General features: G+C 32.6%; 1 protein-coding gene across 2 annotated transcripts in view; it reads right to left on the minus strand.

Moving 5' to 3' along the window:
* Nucleotides 1-24,384, minus strand: part of LOC140445311 (TWiK family of potassium channels protein 7) — a 213,027-nt gene that overhangs the window by 75,564 nt on the left and 113,079 nt on the right. The window contains exons 1-2 of one of the 2 annotated variants that reach the window (XM_072537289.1): nt 3,894-3,988; nt 3,401-3,668 (exon numbers count right to left, since the gene is read on the minus strand). In XM_072537289.1, the coding sequence (XP_072393390.1) occupies nt 3,401-3,668; nt 3,894-3,950 (325 nt within the window). In that variant the 5' untranslated portion in view covers nt 3,951-3,988. Of the gene's footprint in view, nt 1-3,400; nt 3,669-3,893; nt 3,989-24,384 lie in introns of those variants that run through there. The other variant, XM_072537280.1, reaches the window with a different exon arrangement.

Here is a 24,384-nt window from a genome sequence, read left to right on the forward strand (position 1 = left end):
TGACCTCTTTTATCACACACTATATTAGAACTGACTGGCCTACATTAAAAAGGGTTTTAAAAAATTCACATTTTTTTAAATTTTTAAAAATTACAAAAGAGAAAAAGAGTTTTTAAAACCGTCTAAGGTATGTTAAATAGATGAATAAAAATATTAATATAAAACTTACAGCTACTTGTTACAAATCCAAATCAGATTCAGAAGATGAACTTTCAGAACCAAGATTTATAATAACTGGCTCGATCATTTTATCAGTAATATTGTCCAGCTTCCACATTTTTTCCTCTTCTTTAATAGTGTGATTTACTGCCTTTTCCCAGTTTTCAGGTTTTACATTATTTACGGCCTCCAAAAACAACTGTTTAACATCATGAATTTTAAAAGTGGTATTTTTTCTTGAAACTTCACTCTTTATCTGTGCCCATACCAGTTCAATCGGGTTTAATTCACAATGATATGGTGGGGATCTAAGTACTGTCATTCCACGATTTTTGGCAATTTCATCAATTTCGTATTTTTTAAATTTTTCTTTATGAAGGGCACACAACGTATAAAGTTCCCTTCTTATAGATCCGGGATGGTACGGAATATTTTTTGAACTCAGCCAATTCTGCAAGTCTTTTTTTAACCACTTGGTTGTGGGCAGTCCTTCTATAAGTCTGGAGTGATAACTTGCATTATCCATTACTATTACACAGTTCTTAGGAAGAAGATCTATCATTTGTTCGAACCATTCTTGAAAGACATCAGCGTTCATGTCTTCATGGTAGTCACCGCTACGAGTTGATTCAAAAGTTAATAAATCACCTTCAACAAAACCGTCTGAACTGCCAATGTGTACTATTATCAGCCTGCGTCCCTTTCCTGATGGTGGATTTAAACCAGTAGATAAGTTATTTACAAAAGCGTGCCTTTAACTTGTAACAGTTTCATCCTGCCAAAATTTATTTGGTGTATGACCCTCGTTGATCCATGTTTCATCAAGATAAAATATTTTTCTTTTTTGGTTTCTCATTTCCTTTATGGTTCTTAGAAAATGTCTTCTCCATATGACAATATCGCTTCTTTCTAATTAAATAGACTTTCTGGGATTCTTTTTCCAGCGGAAGCCTATTTCTTTTAAAAGTTTCCATAACGTACTTCGACTCATTTCTGGGTAATCCTTATCATCTCGAACTGAGACAAGAACTTTATCCAATGTTGGAAATTCTTGTCTAAAGAAGAATTCATGCACTTTCCGTCGAAGTCCTTCTTTTAAATGATATTCTATTTGAAATTTTGGTTTCCCTGGAGCATTACGTGGCATTTGAAAACTACCACATTTCTCTTCTTTAATAACTCTGTAAATCGTAGATTTCCCAACACCAAGTGTACTGCTAACTAACTCAACGGTCTCATCAACACTTTCACATAAACGTTTGTCTGTAAATGATTTAAAACAATTAAATATTAATGTTTTTTCATTAACTGTTAAAGGACCAATTTTTCGGCGTTTACACGGCACTTCCAAATTTTCCATAACACTAGTATACGCAATAAACTGCACCTTGCAACCGAAGTACCTACTTTTAGTGAACTGTTAAGAATTTTGAATACGCCACTTGGACCTTCCTACAAAATGGAAAAACCCACTATCACATTTTCTGTGGAATAAGTTTAGAAGGTAATTATCTAGTCAATTACTGTCGTAGATTCCTGGAATTAAAGAATTAAATGTTTGATTGTTGAAACCCTTACTTCGTGAAATGCACTCATTTCAAATAAAATAAAACGTTTTATTTTATCTAAAGAATTAAACTTTATTTTGCAAATAGGTAGGTACTTATTAAACTTTTATTGGTTATATATAACCAATAAAATAAACATCTTACATTTCTTGCAAATTCATTAGTAGCTGTTAACCTCCATCACTCCGACACTGGCAACCTTATTTAGGGATTAGTAACCCTCACAACTATTGTATTCTATTCTGCTCCAACCTTTATACCTGGTGGTCATAGTCAATTTAAAATTGTTTTCCTATATACTTCTGTAGACTTGTTGACAAATATCTGTTTTTCATTGAGTCACCCGTATCAACAGTTTAGGGATTTGCATACATAATTTATTGTTTTATTACTCTCTCATACATAAAAATACACTATAATGCACTCCATGGGTTTCTATCAAATTGGCAAGAACAACATTGAATACTTTACACAGAATTTTATAGAGCAAACCAGCAACTCTAAAGAACAATAATTTTCTGTTCTGTATTTCTCACTCAATGCTATAGATAGAGAACAACCAAATTATCTAAAGCAAAAAAAAAATTTTTTTAATGCCATATTTTTTATTTTAAGGATGTTTTTAATAATGTTGGTTTATAATAAATAAAAATATGGTTATATTAAATTTAATTATTGGTTATTATAAATAATAAATAAAAATAAGTTACCTTTGTAACTTAAATTTTTATTTATTTTACCTCTCTAACTCAAAATTAGTAAGAATAAATCTCTACCTGTTTATGTCGAATCAAAATCTTCAATAACTCGAAAACTCTATAACTCGAATTTTTTGGTGTCTCCCTTGATATTCGACTTATAGAGGTCCTACTGTATCTTAGTTATTTATAATAACATTATATACAATAATTAGTCAAAACTTTTTACCGTTTACAGGTAAACATTTACCTCTTTTCTATGATATAGCTAGGATAAAAACATCAGTCCAAAATTTAATCTTATAATCAAACCGCTGAAACGTTTTATTACGAAATCCGCAAAAGTAACAAATGATGCAAGTGTTCATTCAAGGTCTTTTGGCTGTTTTCGCCGCCGCCGCTTCGGAGCCATTTATTACGGTGAAAATCTGGAAATAAAAGAACAGTGCAGCATATTTGAGTTCTGTGTACGTGCATCACGTGTTGGTGCATGGATTTGTCTTAACTAAAACTACATAAACGTTATAAGTTGAAATAAGCAAAATTTTACAGGAAATAAATAGGGTCTGAAATTGTTTTCCGTTGCATGTTTAAGTTAAATATTATGTTTATATAGGATTAAGCCACAATAGATTGTAATGAGAATTTAATTTTATAGTGCATATCTTTTTCCGCTAAATGTATGTAGCTGATAAATATTTTAATGATAATCCACACACCGCCATGAAAGTTTTTGGTCTAACTTATAAACCAGTGACAACAGAAGAAATGTATGTATTTATAGCGCTATATCTTCTCAGTGGATTGATCAAGTGTCCGCAAATTTCATATTATTGGAGTACAGATAATATATGCACTGGTCTTCCAGTTTTTCATAAATCTGGAGAACACTGTGTTTTCAATACTTCAAAATATAGGTAATACTCCACGTATATCTGTACCTAATACAGTTTGGTATGAAAACTTATATCTTACCTATGGTAGTGAGCACTGTTGATGAAAAGAACACAGCTTTAAGGGTAGTCCACTTCTCCGTTTCGTCATCGGAGAACCTCATTATTCCTGCTACGAACGAGTCCTCGAGAATTTTCTCGTACTCCACTAACTCCGTAGAAATCACATCAGCTACGTAACTATTGTTATTTATTAATAAATCTAGTAAATACTGTCTTTTCTCGTGTAAGGCTGACTGGTAGTACCTCACTCTGGATATTTCTGCTGGATATTCGAAGTGCCTAAATATCTGCAACAAAAAAGAACATTGTTAATAAATATATAGAGACATCGACAAGTAAAATCGTAGTTAGGGAAGCGGCTAAGCAATGACAATTTATTCTGTTAGGATATTAGTCGAATTCATACTAAAATACATTATAATACAAATCTACATAACTAAACGTTTTGTTTACAATTTTTTGTTTTCTTTAAATTATATGATGTTTTTGTACGGGCCCAAAATAATGTTTACCGTAACACGAAATATCGAGATCCGTCGAGTCACCATCTTCTCAGGTTTTTTAACCATGATATTCTTCTTCTCCCAATTCCTCGCTTTCCGAATACTTTGTCTTGAAGGATTATTTTCAGAAATCTGTATTTAGTGCCGTTTCTCATTATTTGTCCGAGATATTCTAACTTTCTCTATTTAATCGTATACATCACTTCTTCTTTCCCCATTCTTCGTAGTACAGGCTCGTTGGTTATCTTGTCCGTCCATGATATTCTTAGGATTCTTCTGTATAGCCACATTTTGAACTACTTTTATCTCCAGTAGTAACACCGCGGTATAAGGGGTATTCACGTCAGTTGGTACTCCCCAAGTGCCACGCTCCGGTTTATATCTTAATTGTTTGTTCAAAGGCAGCATAACGTGCACGTTTACACAAAAAAAAATACGAAAAAAATGACTGACACTGGCATATTCGACCAAAAAAATTTTATGATAAAAAGTTTATTGTAATTTATTAAAGTAGCAGTGATAACAAGCGTCCTAATTAATCAAAAATTGTATCGCTTAAATGAATAGTCGCCGGTTCATATATCATAAAAATCTGTTGCTTCTGTCAACTGCGCCATGTTTGAGAAGCTTCAATCCCCACTCATATCACACTCTACAACCAAAAGACATGAACCGAAACCGAAAAGCACGCCACTATTCGACAGAGTTACGTATTTTTTCACCGTACACGATCTATTTCAGAACAAAAGATAATAAGCAAATAACGAAAGGGCATAAATCACGTACAATGAGTGGAAAATATTGTATCAAGGTCGCGCAGGACCCTTTTTAACGAAATACGATCGGAAAATGGGAATTTCATTACTAGCACCACGCAAACATGGCCTATATTGGTCGTAAACATGGTGGTCTATTAATGAGGGCTTCACAAATTCCTGGAAAATGAAAGTTACATCGACGAAGACCTAAGTCATTAAAAGTATATGATGATACTAAATTAGAATGAAACTTTTGTAAACGGTTTAATTCGGAAATAATGGAGTCGTTAAAATCAACTGCTTTCGAGTTTGGTAATAGCCGTAATCGATAAGCATATGGTACTAAACTAGCTGCTGCTAAAAATGTAATATTTTGTAAATAATTCTTGATTAATCAGTAAATTAGTAGATTTCTGCTGATTAAAAGTTCTAAACTTTCTAGAAAAGTAATTTTTTTAAAACTGTATCGTTATTTTTATTCAAAAAATTTTTTTATTCCATTTTTTTTAATTTTATTTATTTGTTAACCTTGTGTTTCGTTTTATTATTTTTTTTTTCTAAAACTAGTAGGCGCTCATTTTTTTTATTAACTAAATATTCTGTTTAGGCATTATTCTTTAAATTAAATTTTCATTTATTTCAGTTCTATTCTCATTTATTTTTTGTATACCCCTGTATATATACCCCGTAGACAAACTTTTTCCTACTTTTAAATAGTTATAAAAACATGTACTATTTTAGGCAATTATCCGTGCTTCCAGTCTCAATTCATAATGTTGATGATGGAACTGCTATGTTTTACCTATACCATGAAGGCCTTGCTAACAAAGGACCAAACGAAGTTTGCTCCTTCCTATTGGATTACTTGAATATTATTGCTTTGCCTAGCGTTGAAAATTTGTACCTGTACAGTGACAATTGTGCACAACAAAACAAAAATCATTCGACGATACGTTTTCTCTTGTCATTGACAGATATGGGCCGATTCAAAAAAAATTTCTATAGATTGCCCTTAAGACGTCATTCATTCCTACCAATGATAGAGACTGGTCTGGTTAAGCGTGTATTATATCGAACAGATCGCTATTACACTGTCAAAGAAGTCATGGAACTAATACTACGTCCTGGCTAAAAGTTAGTTGATAATACAAACATTCTTGATTTTCAAAAATGGTGGCCCACTCTCTACAAAAAAGTTACCAATTCTTTTGAATGTATTGCGAACAAAGCACAAAGGAAAGAACCTTTTAAAATTTCAGAATACAACGAATTTGTATTTGACTCAAAAACAAAAGGTAGGTACTGTTACTGTTAGTAATTTTATTGGTGGCGCTATAAGGAGTACGTTTACTTTAAAAAAGCCAGGGCAGTATGATGTTCAACTACCTACTACTCAAGCTTATCAATCGAAGTGTCCCATTTTGAAAGAGAAGATACTCGATTTAAAGAAGACACTTCAGTACTTACCAGAAGAGCACAAATAATTTTATAATACGTTACAAGACTGGCCAACTCGCCAATAGGGAATAGTTTCCTACATGTAATTAAAGTTTATAAAAGCACATAAAGGTTTTTTGGCAATAGTTTCTTATTTTTTACGTTTAATATCTTATTTTTATGTTTTAGATAAAAAATATATACTCAGTAACAACAACTATATTTATTTATCTATGTATTTATGAATCATACTAAGTCATAGCATTTAATTGAAAAATTATTCTTAAAGTAAGATTCAAAGTTTTGTAATTTTACCCTTATCATTAAAGCTCGGATTTATAGGCAACAAAAATTTAAGAAAAAGGCTCCTATATAGGCAAAGATTTTTATTAAAAAAGGCAGGAATATTAAGATTTAGGCAAAATATACATCATAATCATAACATTAGTATAAATAAACTAGTAACTAAATAACTGTAAATTAATAATTAAACATTGTAACCACTTAAAATTTTATCATTAATAGAAACAACTAAATGTTTTTCAATATTTTCGGTCTTAAAACTATGTCTTCGATCACTTAAAATTAATTTGTACATTGAAAACGAACGTTCGACATCGACAGATGTAATTGGAGCATATTTCAGAGCGGATAATAAATCTGGCATAATTTGAAATTCCTCGGAAAATGTGCCATTCAAAACTTTAGCAACATTAGATAAAAACGAAAAACCTTCATTCTTGTCGAAAACATATTTCATTTTTTTAAAATTAATTGACCGTTACTTCCAGGTGCCGATTTAATTTTCGTCTTTAAATTATCTATTAATTTTACTGACTCACATAAATTTATCTCTTGTTTTTCTAATAAGGTAATTGTGGTAACTATTAATTTATAATTGTTATTGATATAAGCGAGTTCCTGTTTCAATTTGGGATTTTTTAATATTTTTTTTGCTTCTCGAATGGCTTCGGAAATATCATCAAATTCTGACATTCTAATTCTATTTCATTGCAGTGTTCAAAGTAAAAAAAACTGCTTCGAGCCAGGTTCCCCACCTTGTAATTACTGGTTTAGGTGGCAAAGGGATACCTGGAAGTCTTTCTTTATATATTTGCACCCTCAACGGAGCCTTTACAAAAACTTTTTTCATAAAATTTATAAAATTATTTACCAACGGAAACAGATTTCTTATTTCTTCAGCAATTCTATTTACCCCGTGGGCTACACAAGTGCAATGAATTAAATTAGGATAAAAAATCTTTAAATTAACAGCAGCTTTTAACATATATGCCGCAGCATCTGAAAGCATTAAAACTATTTTATTCACTGGTATAGCGTTGGGTAAAAAGAGGTTTGTTAAACTATCTTGTATAAATCGACTTATTGTTAAATTGTTTGTTTTTTCCAATTCTTTAACGGCAACTAAATAAAGTTTTCTCGCAAAGTTTTCGTTTAAAATTCCAATCATTAAATTAGCTATATACCTGCCGCATACATCTGTCGTTTCATCATAATTTATGAAATACATTGCACATAACATTTTTCCACAGTATGTTTTCTCAATGTACTCTCGTCCGGTAAGGATTTATTAAGATATTTTTCGAAAAAGCATTTAAAACTAGGGTTATTAACTTTATATAGAGGAATGTTGGATGCAATCATCATCTGGCATAAATCAAATTTAAATGCGTCTTCCTCCTTTTTTTTTGAACTGCTTAAACTATCCCGCAGAGATATTTGGGCTAACTTAGAGGAATTTAATTTTTCCAAATTACGTTTATGAAGTGGGGTTCCACAATGCTGGTCAATAAAGTACTTTTTTCTACTTGAAATCTGAGAATTAAAAAAAAATAATTAGAATTCTAAAACCGCTTTAGAATTTAGTTATGTTGTGGAACGAGAAAAAAAGAGAAAAAATAAAACTTACCGATTTGCCGCATGGTTTACAAAATGCTCCATCTTCTTCTAGAGAAAGTTTCGAATAAGGTGCGATCCATAGCCTTAATTTAGATGTCATCTTTTCACACAAATGTCTAAAACGTTTTAAAACGTGTTCTTTGCTTTTCGGTATACGCAACAAAACTAAACTAGGATATAGCAATTTGTGACTAAACTCTGATACAGTAACCGACTGTACAACTGATAATAAACTAATAAAGCTTAGGGATTTCCAAATAGTTAACCCTTAAGTCTCGATCAAGTACATTTTCCTAGAAATCTGTTATATAAACAAACCATTGATATTTTATTATTGACCCAAAATTTTATTATAGAATGGTTTAGTAATAGAATAATATCATGGGTGGTACCATGAAATTTTAAAAAAGACACAAATAGGCGGAATTTACGAAAAAAGGCAAAAAGTGCAAAAAACAATTATAATATAATATAATTTATAACATCTAATCTCCTTATAAAACTTTTTGTTTCTCCTATAAAATTTAATTTTTATGGTTTACTATGTTTCATAAATAACTGATTCATTTAAAAACACTTTATTGAATAGAAACACATGCTTTTACTGTAAATAATATATCTTTATCTTGTTCCAATTCATTAGAGACTCACAAAAAGTTGATTAAAAACCTTGTCAGTTTTCGAAAAGTCGCCAAAGCATCGAAGTAAACCACCGTATGTAGTTTGGAGATCTGGAATTGCCTTTACCCACAACATATTACCGTAACGGGGTTCATTTGTGAACTACATAATAGAATCGCATGGAAACTGGGCAAACATGCTCACGCTCAAATTAATACCACATTATAAGCTTTTGCGGTGTTTGCGGCATGTCGCAGTTTCAGTTTACTGCATAATTAACTCAGATGTTCCTGAAATTTTTTAATTATATTTATAAAAGTGTTGAAAACCTAATATAAGTTACTTATAATCTTGATATCTATAAAAAAAATATTAAAAATAATGTCTAAAATATGTTCTGTCTCGTGTTCTTTATGACGGGTTCACAATCGTTTTAAGCAGGTAGGACATAAGGTCATACTTTTGATAGATTTCTCACAATTTATTCACAACTTTTATAACTTTTACGTATTGTTTTGATATATTATTTCTTCTATTTATTATATCCTTCGGTTTTGTTTTATCAAAGGCATGTATTAGGTTCACGAAGCAAATATATGCAGGCATGTTATCCTTTAAAAGATTTTTTAATTATTTTCAGATATTATGAACGGCTGAAATTTTTATTTATTTAAAAGTCCTCTCGATATCATTATTTATAGAATATAATGTCACTCAAATGTCCGCCACGGCATCCAAAATGTCCAATTCTCCATGACTTTGCCGCATAAATTAGACTGAATTTTACCAATGACATGTCTTATGCTGGCTCCGCTATGATTTTTGACTTAGTTACACAGACCTGCGATTTAATAAAATCCCGCAAAAAAGAGTCTAACAGGGTCAAATCGTACGAACTTGGTGGCCAGTTGACGTCACTTCCACGTGAGCGTTTGTCGAACGTAAAGCCCTAGTCGTTAACGGTGACGACCTGGGTAACGCCGTTCTCAAAGAAATTTTGACCGATGACGCCAACCCAAAATCCACACCAAACAGTAACTTATTCAGGATGCATTATAATTATTGGACATTCCAATATACTTCAAATCTATGCCACGGCTGCAGATAGGAAATATACCGATGCACTCGAAAAGTTCTATGATCAAATCCTAGATATCTTACTGAAGCTTATTCAATACGAAATTTTATATATAATAAGGTCGACAAGTTAAACGGTAGGTCCTTATGGTCTTGGACAACCTAACAATCGATGACAAGAGTTGTATCAATTTTGTAAAGAAAATGACATGATCATTGCAAACACATGGTAGAAACTACCCAAGCGATAACTATATACTTTGAAAGTCCTCTTTGATGATGGCAGCAACCCTGGGTCTTCAAGAAATCAAATAAATTAGTTACTTGTAAGTGAGCGCTTCCGAAATGCCATCAAGCAAGTCCCAAATTTGACAATTCTGTTTATTGACGTAGGCATTCATCCAAAAATGGGCCTTATCGCTGAAGATGATTTTTAGATAAAATAAGGGTCAGAGCAGTAACAATTGCTCTAGAGTAGGCTACTCAGCAAACAGACCTCGATGTCTATGTTTGTTTACCTTCAGCTGCTGGGTCAGTTGAAGTTTGTATGGGTCAAACAATCCAATCCATCTTGACTTGGCCCAAGTCAAGATGCAAAATTAGATAAGTTGTGATCTGCGAAAGCAGAATTCATATGAGCGGCATGAAATTGACTGCTCCGGATTTTCCTGCTTCGTCTCTCAGACAGCGGTGATATTTTTGATACATCTTGAGTCTCGTCAACTTACATGTGTTGGTTGATTGTTTACTTTACGATTGGTTTCAATCAGTGGAGTCAAATTTATCCACCATACTTCTGATGGTTCTTTTGATAAGACCATTATGGCGACCGTAAACAAGCGAGGCGCGAGAAGGTTGCCGGAACAGAACTCATTTTAATAAAACAAATTTACCATTTGCACGTGGTGCTGTACGGTATCTCCATCCAGCGTGATTTGAATAAACAAACTGAATGATAACCAATTTGATAGATACAAATTCAACTTTATGGCCACTGTCCAAGTTATGTATTCTGTTAAAGTTCATAAGCCTTAATTGGAAGATCCGTTCCTTTTCAATGCCGGTTTTTAATAATATAAATTTGGGTTCTAGATTTGTTATAATAAAACAAAAGGCCGCTGATCTTCCACATTGCATACTTAAATGTTTAATTTGATCTCTACCTAAAAACCATATGGTCTATAGACAGGCATATACTTTTCCTAGTTTTCAAACAGGCGTTCGACAAACTAAAGAGAAAGAAAAATGATCCAAGACTTACAAAAGAGTAATATACCAAATAAAATTTTAATGACTTATACAGAAGTAAAACACTTCAAATTTGTATCTTGGTTAAAACATTTAATCTAAAACTTTTTAAAAAGTGTCGTCCAAAATTTACAGGTGCATAACGTCACATTTTCGATATAGTTCAGATCATCCTCAGTGCCTTCTTTTTGTACTTGAAGCTAACACTAAAATAGTAGCGGTGACATCAATATATGGTTTTACATGTTTAAAACTTTAAATTTTAATGCGACCCTAGGTCGATGACAATAGATAAAGATTTTAATACTTGTGTGTGTGTGTGTAGATAGTGGATGGCATTAGAACTTGTCTATTTGCCACAGAATATTTGTATTTTTTTTTATTATTATTATTAAGGATAGGATAGGGATAAAAACATGGCCACTCGTTTCTTGTCTAGGGACCCATCAAGACATTTTTATTAAGACAAACTAGACTAGGTCACGGGCAGGAGGTATTAACAAATGGGGTAAAACAGAGGTTTGGATTCTAATTACATAATGTTTGTAAACACATATTTATATACACATATATACATATACACATATTTAACCATATATGAGCTAAATATCTATTTTTGCTTCTAAAACAAACTTGATTAAAAGGTTGTATATTTCTTTCTCTTGTTGTGCTAATAAAGTAGGAATGTTAGTTGGTAGACTTACAAACTTTTTCAGTTCTTGGTACAGCATATCTGTATGTGCAGTATATTTTTGACACTCTAAGAAAACGTGATTTATATCGGCTAAAGGTTTTTCTGGACAGTGAGGACAACACGGAGAATCTAAGATACCAATCCTAAACAAATGTGCTGGCAAGCGACCATGATTAAGTTTTAAACGTGATATAATTGATGACTTATATCTATTATAATCCCACGAGTTGATGTAAGGAATGTTCGTCGGTAAAACCGGTTGAAGTTTAAAATAGAGGTTCTCTGATGTAGTTGAAAATTTACTGTACTGAGTTTCCCATCTAACCCTTACATCAGCCTTATATAAATTAATAAGATCTGATGGGTTGCACTTTCATGTTTACTTTCAATTCTGAGTCAAGTGCTTTTTTAGCTGCGATATCAACTGCCTCATTCCCAGTTATCCCTGAATGACCTCTAACCCAGACTAGTGTAACTCGTACACCATACTCCTGCAGTTTATATAGACTATTTTTTATAGATAGAAGAATATTTTTATTATAATGATTAAAAGGAGGGCTTTTAATGGCGTTCAAAACTGAGAGAGAGTCTGTTACAATTACCACAGATAAAGGTAAATTCATCTCGCACCAATCTAAAGCTTTGCTAATAGCTATAGCCTCTGCACTGAAAATCGATAAATAATAAGGGACTTGATATTGCTCAACATGGTTAATATTAGAAACTAAAAATGCACAGCCTGTTTTAAATCTTTTTTTTTATCCATCCGTATAGATGATGATTTTATTCTCTCCTAAATTACAGAGTATAGATTTGAAAATTAATTTTGATAGAAATATATTATCTGGATAGTTTGGAATTATAATGGTTGGTTTAAATATTAAGGCTGCAAAATTGATTTCGTAAATAGGATATTTTTTTTGACTATGTATTAGTTCTTTATGTCTCTCAGTGTCAATAAAAGCATCAGCAAGGGGGGGAGACGTTTTAATTCTCCAATATTTGTTTGTAAGATTCTGGACCACTATATTTGATATTTTTTTGACCATAAATGTACTAAACGTCCTATACTTTATTAGCTGTTTATTAGCTAAGTACTCTCTTCGAAGGCACAAAGGCGGTTCTTGTGCTTCAGCGAGAACTGCACAATTCGGTGACGACATCATAATTCCTAGACTTATTTTAATTGCCTTATATTGAATTCTGTCTAAGATTAATAAGTTTGATTTGCTAGTTGAGGCATAAATAGTACATCCATAATCTATTATTGAGCGGATGTATGACTTGTAAAAAGTAAGAGATATTTTAACATCTGCACCCCATTTATATTTAGAAACTACACGCAGAAGATTGAGCCCTTTCTCACATTTTTGCTTTACGTGTTTTATGTGGCTGGTCCATAGGAGTTTATTATCTATATGGATGCCAAGATATTTATATTCTTTCACTACGGGTATAGTAAAATCACCTATGGTATACAAATCGGGTGTTTTAAGTCTATGCCTAGTAAGACACATAACCGCTGTCTTTTGAGGTGAAACACTAAAACCCATAGTATGTAACCAATCACGCATGCAGCAAAAAATATACTCTAAATCTGTAATACATCGTTCATATGAACTATGGATAGTATAGAAACAAATATCATCCGCGTACTGTATAACTTTTATAGTGTCATTCATCAAAATATGCAGCTCTGCTGTGTATACATTAAATAAAAGTGGACTCAATATTGATCCCTGCGGCAAACCGTTATATACTGTTCTTGGCCCGTGGAGTACATTTCTGTGGTCACGAATATAAATTTTTCTGTTTAGAAACAAATTTATTAAGTTATTTGATACCTGTTTGCTGATACCCATTTTACACAATTTTGTTTTTAAAATACTCAAATCAACCACATCATATGCACCTTTTAGATCCACAAATAGGCATAACATGTATTTGTTATCAGATAAGCATATTTGTGCATCTGTAACCATATGGGTCAATGCATCTATCGTACTACGGCCTCTCCGAAATCCATACTGTGTAGTGGGTAGGAGAGAATTGCTTTCAATAAAATGTTCTAGGCGAAACTTAATCATGCGTTCAAAAGTCTTGGTCAGACAAGACATTAACGATATAGGTCGATATGATGAGGGTAATTTTGGATCTTTAGATGGTTTTTTAATTAAACATATAACAATATTTTTTAAATCCTCAGCATAATCTTGTTTTACCCACTAGTTGTTAAAAATTTTTAAAATTATTTGTTTAGCTGAAACTGGAAAATTGTGTAAAATTTTATATGTGAAACCATCCAAACCGGGAGCCGTGCTTCTGGTTTGGTTTAATGCCAAAATTAACTCTGAATAAGTAAAAGTTTTAGACATAGTATCTGAAGTAGAACAAAAATGAAAATTTTTTTGATTGTCTACATTGACATTAGAGATCGAAGGCGGGGCCAGCTGATTCAGAACATCCTCAATTAAATCTTCGTGCAATGGAGGTTTCTTTTGTTTATGATATTTGTTTCTTATAGCTTTTACACAATTCCAAATGTTTGAAAGGGGTGTAGATCTATTGAGTTGATTAAGAAAGGTTATCCAACTATTTTTTTGTTTTAACTTGAAAATGAGTTTAGCCTTTGCTGCGATATTTTGGTAATTCAGATAATTTGTAATATTTCCTTGTCTTCTGAACAATTTAAGTGCGTGGGAGCGACTTTCAGCTATATCAGAACATTCTTTGTCCCACCAATAGGGCCTTGGGACAGAAGGAATGAAAGGTTTTTTAACGGGCATGGATGCAGATGCTGCTGAAGATATAACTTCAAATAATTTTTTTGTTATTTGACAGTTATCTGAATCATTTAGAGATAAATTTGAACTGATTTCATTTTCAATAAATGCTTGAAAGGCTGACCAATCGGCACGACCGTCATTCCACTTGGTTGCCGGATTGATTTCGATAGATATGGGAGCAATTTGAAGCTGAATCTGAATAGGGTAGTGATCAGAACCTAAAGTGTCTTGATATACGGACCAATTTACCAAATCTGCCAAAAAAGGGGAGATAAGAGTTAAATCAACTGCAGAGTGATTACCATTGGGATTAACTCTAATGGGCGATCCATCATTTAAAGTAACTAGTTCCAAAAAATCTAAAGCTTCTGTTAAATCCTTTCCCCCACGATCTTCCGGAATAGGGCCCCACCTGTAATGGTGTACATTAAAATCGCCGCAAAAAATTGTACGAGAGATATCAAACTGTACCAATAAGTTTAACCAATCTTTTTTTGTGGCTGCTATGTCTGAAGGTTTGTATACTGAAACGAAAGAAATATTTATATCTGGAAAAAATACTGCACATACTTCAATGCCCCTTGAAAAATTTTGAATAATTTCACTTTCTTGGTAGTTAATTGTTTGTAAGATAAATATACCAACTCCGCCATATCCGTCATCACGACACCTTTTAATGAAGTTATATCCCTTAATATTAAAATTACTATTAGACCTAAGCCAAGTTTCGGAAAGTATAATAATATCAACATGGTTTTTATTAAGGTAATTTAACAAATTATTTTTATTAGATGTTATTGATCTACTATTCCACTGCAAAATTACTAATTGGTTTTTAATTGTTTGTTTATTAGCCATTTTTAAAGTTTAATCAGTAAAATAGTTTTTCACTTGAATCTGATTCACTATATGTTTCCATGGCATCATTTGGATCACTTGGAACAAACGCACTTTCTACAAAGTCCCGGATATTAGATTCCATGAGAGTATTTGGTGGTAATTGAAAATTTTTTTGAAATTTATTTATGAAGGAGGTAATTAACATTATAGTTTTCTCTTTATAGTCCATAAATTCTTCTCTGTAGGGGTTAGGTATAATGGGTTTAGGTTTTTGACTAGGTTTAAAAGATTTTTTTACAGGCATCGTATCTGGTGTAGGAGAGGTTGGGTGTGTTCGTTTAATTGTTTTAACAGTATTCACTTTAGAAGCTGGTTTTGGTTTTTTAAAAGTACTATTAGATGATGGACTGTCGCCAGAAGTATTCGGTAAAGTTGGAAAATTGTTATCGTTGTTTAAAATAGAGAAACGGTTATTCGTAGCCACCTTCGCATATGATGGATTATTGTATATATTTTCGGCTTCTGTAAAAGAAATGTTTTCAACTGACATAATTTGTTTTATCCCCTTTTGCTTTGCATATACAGGACAAATACGTGAAATTGAGGGGTGGTCGTTATTATTACAATAAATACACAAATTATTTTCTTTACAATCCTCTTTTGTATGACTTGTATCTGTACACTTTTGGCATCTCTCATTTTTTGATTTACATTGTCTAGCTGAGTGGCCATATCTCAGACATTTGAAACACTGTACAACGGGTTGTATGTAAGGTTCAACATGAAAATTGCATAAATTTATTTGTATACATTTTGGAATTTCATTTCCTAAAAATTCTACTATTATCATTTGTCTATTTACCAAAACTACGTTTCCATCAGAGTCTATAATTTTCCTTTTCATACGATTGACACTTGATACCTGTTTGTTTGATTTGATAGCCGTTAATAAATATTCTTCAGAAAAGAAAGTATCTACCATCCTGACAACACCTTTTTTGTGAGTGTAGAATTTAGGTATAAATGCTATTAACTCATTTTTTAATATAACTTCGTGGTTAACTAAACTATTGGCTATTTCTAAGGTATTAAAAATAACCTTTACCCTATTAACTCCTACCGGTTTATTGTCTATTACATCTTTTTTTAAAATTTCATCTTTAAGTAGAAAGTGCCCTATTTTAATTGGAAAAAGTCTCCCTAAATTTTTATTTTTATGTTCCACAAACACATAAAATGGGCCATTATCTCCTGGTCTATAACTGTTATTCATATCTATTTGCTGAACATACCTGCTATTATCACTATCAGTGTTTTTTTCATCGGGCGGCTTATCGCCGCCCGTTTTTTCTGACATCACTTACGCCTTAAAAAACTCTAATATGCTCTCCGTAAATATCAATACCAAAACTAACAACTAATTACACTTCTTATATTTTACAAGAAACAATTACCAGCTAATTCACAAAACTCGAATACGTCCACCCACCTTGACTAACGAATTCGAACTGTGATTTTAATACTTAAAGAGCAACATGTTTCTTTGCTAGACTTGACGTGGTTCTTTTCAGTTAAAACGACACAGACCAACTATGTGTTCTCTCCAAATTAAAAAATAATCACCTCCGATTCGTTTCACAATAATAATAATGGGACTCTTTCCGCAATTTGCGTCTCCTGCCTCTAATGGTTATCTTGTACAAACTTTATATAACGTTTTTCCTTTTCTTACAGATTTAGAAGTCTCTTACGACACAACGAGTTTGAGATTCCCCACCTGTGTTTTGATTCGTCTACAACTATTCTGCTCACCAACTTAAACTCACACACAAAAACTTATACTTCTTTTTCACACGCTGTTCTCAAAATTAACTTCTTGTTCTGGCTGTTAAAAACACAATAATGATTCCACACACTGTTCTTAAAGTGGACTTCTCGTTATCGATCTTAAAAACACAATGATTCAAATCTCCTGGTTCAATTTTCAAGTCGACTGTCCTATTCTCCTCTCCTACTACTTTCTAGCCAATCAACATTCATTCATACAAATTCATCCCACTACCAAACTTCAAATTTTCCTTATTTTAAATTTCAAGAAATCAAGCGTGTTTACTGTAATTGGTTTTTGCCCCAATTAACAGGATATGATATCGACTAAGATTTCTTTGGTTTTGCTACAGGCAAATGCCTCTTTGTAAAAGGTATCATCTATTCATAGTATTACCTTCGAAGAAAATAATATACAACCCATTATATATCTAACATTAATTTTGAATTCTTATCTGCTACAAAATCCTGTATAATTATTTGTAAAATTTTAAACAATACTTTCTTACTTTCCAAGTAATCCCGAAATCTATACAAATGTTCTTAGAAACTATTCACTGTTTTAAATCCACTGTTCGCATTTTGGTGTTTTTTTTCTGACACTACTCCTTACCAGCTATGTAGGTAATCTAAAAGAAGGTTTTATTGTTAAAACTACACGTCAAGAATGCTGATACTAGATAAGCCCTGTTGTTTTTCATGTTTATTAATGCTTTATCAAATATTCTCTTTTAAATCCTGTACAGTCATTTAACTAGCTCTTGCGTTCTTTTCAATTCCCGTTAAGGAACTTTATTGGATAAACTATTCCTCTCACGACTTGCTTGCATCTTATAAATTCCCGACATCACCTGGAATAAATGTTGTGACGAATACATGCTGGCAGTACGTCTACTTCGAAAATTTGTTTACAGATCAAAGTGATAAATCCATGGTGTTAGCTGGAAATAACGAGTGACTTGTAGTAAGTAAAGTAAATGGAAATACTCATGTAGATAAATAATGAAATTCATTTAATATTTCAGTGCAAATATCTGTGAAGTAAACAGCATAATTCCACGTAATACCTACAATCTGGGCTTTATTTAATTTTATAAAATGCTTATATATTTGCAATCTGTAATTAAATTTCGTTAAGTAAATAGCTTATTTATCCAAAGCTAATATGCAGGAAAGTGACCTATGACAATTTTCTTCGTAATTAAAAAATATATATTTGTGAGCCTAACAGTAAATCAGAAAGGACAAATATTTTATATCGGGTCGTTGGGGCAATGTGGTTGGTCAGAAAAACAATTTATTAATTAACCCCAATATTTTAGATGGTGATTAAGATATTCAACAATGAATAATTTCCTTTATATTATGCATGAAATATGGAAATTTTTGTTTTCCTTGGAAGGCTAGCTGAAACATTAACGCAGAAAATAAATACCCACACAGAAGTTAATTTCTTTAGGGAAACATTCAGGATTAGGGATGTTTAGGGTGGGTAATTACCCAAAACTGTCACCAAAAAGTTAAACTTTTCTGTTTTCTAATCAGGTTTATTTCAGCATGTCAGAAGTAATTTGTTATAATATGATAATGGAGCATAGAAAGTAAGATAAAAAATATGTACTCGTTTTGCTAAATTGATACATTAATTAGCGAAAAAAAAACAAACACTGAGAGTCAAAATGAGTTTAATTTTGATGTTGCCAAAATATGTGACCAACTTTCGTACCGGTCTCAGATAGAATAATATTACTCCAAATAACTACTCAACCATTCAAAACCAATATACTTAAAATCTATGCCCCGACTGCAGATAGGAAATATGTCGATGAAGTCGAAAAGTTCTATGATCAAATCCTAGATATCTTACTGAAGCTAATTCAATACGAAATTTTATATATCATAAAGTCGACAAGTGAAACTGTAGGTCCTTATGGTTTTGGACAACCTAACGATCGAGGTCAGAATTTGTATCTATTTTGTAAAGAAAATGATATGATCATTGCAAACACCTGGTATAAACTATCCAAGCGACAACTATATATTTGGAAAGTCCTCTGTGATGATGGCAACAACCCTGGGTCTTCAAGAAATCAAATAGATATTATATATATATATATATATATATATATATATATATATATATATATATGTAAGTGGACGATTCAGAAATGTCTTCAAGAAAGTCACTACATTTCCAGGAGCAGATATTGGATCTGATTACCACCCTTTATAGAAATATCCAACAGATCAGAGTAGACAGATCTATAAACATTATATCGGATAGCCGGGCAGAATTAAAGGCACTGGAATCAAACCGAATTGACTTCAAATTAGTTTGACACTGTGTTCAGAATTTGATTCACATCGGAAAAAGTAATAAAGTAAGTCTTCTCTGGGAGTCTAGACATACTGGTATTATAGGGAACGAAAAAGCGGACCTACGTGCCAGGAGAGGGCCGAATAAATCATTCATAGACTTATAAGCTGTCGTTGAAATAGCAAGAAGCACAGCCAAAAGAAGGTGTCGAACTAGGTGAAATCGATGAAACGAAATCACTGGTACGAACAAAAGGGTCTTAAACATTCGAAGAGTTTTATACATGAACCTTGGAAGAAGAGATCTAAAGATCTACTAAATATGAATAGGAATTATCGTAGGTCTCCAAATAGGACACTGTCGCTTCAAGGCGTACCTGAATCAGACAAGGCGCCTCAGACTGACAGAAAATGCAGATTGCAGATTTTTGTCAGGCTGAAGACGAGGTTCCAAACACTTTCTTTGCAACTGCTTAGGGTTGCATAGCATAAGACTTAACACATTTGAGCATTATCAACTCGAGCTCTACGACTTCGTAGAAGTGTCACCAAAGGCCATAATAGACTTAAAAAGTTAAAAAAAAAAGTTCAAAAAGGCTGTGCTGAAAAGATAACTTTAACCTAACAAAAGTCCGGGGAATGACGAAATAATAGACGAAATATTTAAATCGAAAGGAGAGACCATGTTAGTTCTCAGATTTTGAGATCTGGCAATATCGAAGATCCCGTGAACTAACCGAGTCACAAATGAGGAGGTCCTCAAAAGAATAAAGAAGATTTACTTAAATCTCGAAAGTTACAATACTTCGGCCACATTATACGAAATGAATAAAGATATGCCCTCCTACAAGCCATCCTGCAAGGAAAAATATTTGAAAAGCGAGGTTCAGGAACAAAACGAACATCTTCTGAGAAGATTACCTTGAGTATCGCCAACATTCGTCACGGATAGGCACATCGAGAAAAAGAAGTGTTAGTTCTGCATATCCAAAAATGGCCAAAAGAGATATAGTATTCAGGACATATACCAAAGGATTAGACGAAAGCTGTAACAAAATATGAAAAAAGGATGTTCAAAATTACATGGGTGTTGCATTCTTGAATATAGCATACAAAATACATAACATAGCGTAACATGTAGAAATCGAACTATCGAAGAATACCAAGCCGATAAAAAAATAATTATGGTTGCTGCGAAATAAAATTTTCGTCTTTGGTAGATTAGTAACTAACACGCAAGAAGATATTACATAACCTAACTTTTCTGACTTTCTTTAAAATAAAAATAAAATAAACATAATATTAAACACGTTTAAGCCACTTTATTCTTTTTGTAACATGCTGGAAAGTGATTTATATAAATCATACAAAAAGACTTAACATAAGAAACTAACTACCTAAGAATCGAGAATTCAAGTAATTTGTTTTAGGGTAATGAATTTTTGGCAAGATGAGTAAGTAACTTGCTCGCAACTAGCCGGAAGCTATTGATCTTGGGTTGATTTTGTAACACGCTAACCGGCTTGTGGAAACACCACTGATGGAATAACGATTATTATTTTCCTTGGACTAGTATTTCAATGTCAATTTCAGTTTTATGTTAGTATTTGACAAATTAACCAGACGTATTTATTAAGAAAACTAAACATTTTATTCAGTGCATTCAATTGAGTACCGTACAAAGAAAAATGTCTGAAAAGTGTTAAAGGGTTACTAGAGAACTAAAAAAGAAACTGGACATTATTAAATGCTTAAGGAAAGATTAAACTAACCCACCCAATTAAGACTGGCAGATAGGTTTATTCTTTAAATCTTATTTTGTGTAAGCTGATCTTAGATAAAATAATAAAAAAACTAAGAACGAAATAAGGATATTAAATGAAAGAAAAACAACTTAAAATAGTCTGCTATGCAGACGATGCAATACTAATCTGTCAAAGTGAAGATGATTTACAACGAATGCTGCACCAATTTAATATAACCGCTAGAAAATTTAACATAATCATTTTACCAAAGAAAGTCCAAATGCATGAAGCTGGATAGATAGATAGTAGTTCTTGTTTATTTGCAACAACCAGAAATTCCACCTGCTGACCTCCAAGGTCGTCAAGTTCTCGGAAACATGGTGAAATCTACTAAGAATCTTATCATTCTCACTATCCCAGCTTTTCGCCTTGCTAGCCACTGGTCAAAAGGAAGGAAAAAGGAGCATTCGATCAAAATGAAAAACTACTGACCACGATACACTCACCTAAGCCTGATTCAACTGCCTACTGACAGAGGAGAAAAACTCAGCTATGAAAAAATCTTCTTGGTCCTTAGTACATCTATGAAACAATCCATATACGAGTTTGTAAAATATACTTGAAATTAAAAAAAACTACTTAATTCGTTTTAACGCTTGTTAAGTCAAAAAAAATTCTTTAAAGCCAAAGTATTCAAACGTGCATATTTTTATTTAATGTATTTTGTATGTAACAAAACAATATAGAAAAAAAATCAAAGTTACAGCTTTTGTAATACTTTATCTTAAGTAGTAAAATCGTTTTTGTCCATAATTTTCTACATAAAAAAAGTTCACGCCCTAAAAGTACGTTCCTTTTTAATTGGTTTACCGTTTCATCAAATAATATTTCAGCTTTACTCACACACCTTCAAAAAACAATACATTCAGCAGTTATTGGTTAGTAATACACAATCGTACCCATAATGATTGATTCACCAATAAAAATAAGAACTAAACTAGTTTTACTGATAAGACGTGTAAAAAACCTGTCCCAAATTTATTTGACTATAAAAGTGGGTGTTGGGTGTGTAAGGACAATCACATTGGCAGTTACTTATTTTGGAATAATTATATTTTAAGTAGGAAATTAGAAATTTTTGTTAGTCTTATTAAAATAAAACAAAATAATATATTGTTTATTAAAGTAGTTAAGAAAGTATTTAAATGTAAACTGGTATGGGAGGAGATTTCCACAGGCAAAAGACCACTCGGACGTCCCAGGATGCGATGGAGAGATAACATCCAAGCAGACCTCCGGAAAATGAACATTCCATTTGATCCTAGGTTGATGGTAGACCGAACAAATTGGAAAAAAGTTGTACAGTCAGCCAAGACCCACCCAGGGTTGTAGCGCTACGTGATGATGATGATGAAATATTTTTTACAAATGGGTCACTCGTATAACTGCACAACCTATAGAACTGGTTGCGTCTACTGTTGAACGTACGTTCCCTGATACGCTTTTTTTAATAAATTGTTTTTTTTACAATCTCACATTCAGAGTATTAAATAAAATGGTTGATAATGATAGCTAGTGATTGTTGCCGGCATGTGCCGATTCACCTTGATTCTTTTAACCACAGCTTCTGGCCAGCGTCTCTTCAGTCTTCTAATTCTTGATGAAGCATTGACAAGGCCGTTGGTTAGTTTATTATCGTGGTTTAATTTCCCATTTCTGTATTTAGCTGTATGTTCGTGTACAGCGTCTTTAATGAATGGTATTCTCAGGCCATTATCCAGTCAGTATTCAGGATGTTGAAGCCGGAATTCGAATTAACGCAGAATATATCAATACCATCAGATACGCGGATGACACGGTGGTATTCGCTACAGTTATAAATCTCTCCTGAAGTTAATGAATAGAATCACAGAAGTGAGTCAGAGATATGGACTTTCTCTGAACATTAAGAAAAGAAAATGTATAATGATCTCTAAGAAGGAAGAGCAAATTGAAAGAGTCAATGTGAATGGTCAACCAATAGAAAGAGTAAAAACGTACATCTACCTGGGTACGAACGTCAATGAAAATTGGGACCATTCCCTAGAAATAAAATGTAGGATAGAGAAAGCAAGATTTTTGGTTTGCAATATACAGATTGCCATCATGGTCGCCAATATCCGAAACGGATAGGCACTACAAGAAGAAGAAGAATTCTTAGGACTCCATAAATATTTTGGTTGAATACGTACCAAGGAGCATCTGCCATCATTCTGAGCGTTTTGGACTGATACATTTGTAAGATTTTTGTATTTGAAGGTTTCGCAGGTCCCCACAATTCTATGCCGGGTGGATTTCAGTATACTTTTGTATATTATCAGCTTGTTCTCTAGTGATCATTTGAATTTTTTGCCAGGGAGTCAATTCATTTGTTGGGTTTTGATATTTAGCTGTCGCTTTTTTACTCATCTATGTTACTTTCACGTTAATATTTGGTCAAGATGAAGGCTCAAATATTTTACTTTATTCTTCCTTAAAACGGACTGATTATTATTAATTGTACTTTGAAAAATTAAAGGCAAATATCTAGCACAATTTTAATAATCAAATCTTGCCCAAGTACTTTCGCTTTCTACAGCATCATCAGGGGCATTTCGTCAAATTTGGGCTATCCAGCAAGCGCAGAATGTAATAAACATGATATTAAACATAAATTGTACATAACACTACACTAAAACAAGGACAAACAGGTTAAAATTATTTAAAAATTATTCTACGCTACATTCTTGTCGGCAACAGGAGAGAGAATGGTATTTAACGGAAATGTTAAGGTGACATGTGACATATGCCATATGTCCTAACAGAAATAAACAGGCAAATAGAGATTGCCAGATCAGCACTTATACGAATGAAGCCACTCCTAACGTACAAAAATCTAAATTTGGAGATCAGACTACGTACCATTCGCTGTTATATATTTTCAATATTATTATATGGAACTGAGACTTGGACATTAAAAAAATGCAATTTAAAAATAATCAACGCTTTCGAATTCTGGTTATACCGCAGAGTATTAAAAATATCATGGACGGATAGAATTACAAATAAAGAAGTACTGGAGAGGGTTGGTAAAGAGACAGAATTAATTCCCACTATACAAACCAGAAAACTCTAATACCTAGGCCACATGATGACGGGACCAAAATATGAAATTTTGAGACTCATAATACAGGGAAAGATTCAAGGAAGAAG

This window comes from Diabrotica undecimpunctata, chromosome 1, assembly GCF_040954645.1.
Source record: "Diabrotica undecimpunctata isolate CICGRU chromosome 1, icDiaUnde3, whole genome shotgun sequence".
In the NCBI taxonomy this organism is placed as follows: domain Eukaryota; kingdom Metazoa; phylum Arthropoda; class Insecta; order Coleoptera; family Chrysomelidae; genus Diabrotica; species Diabrotica undecimpunctata.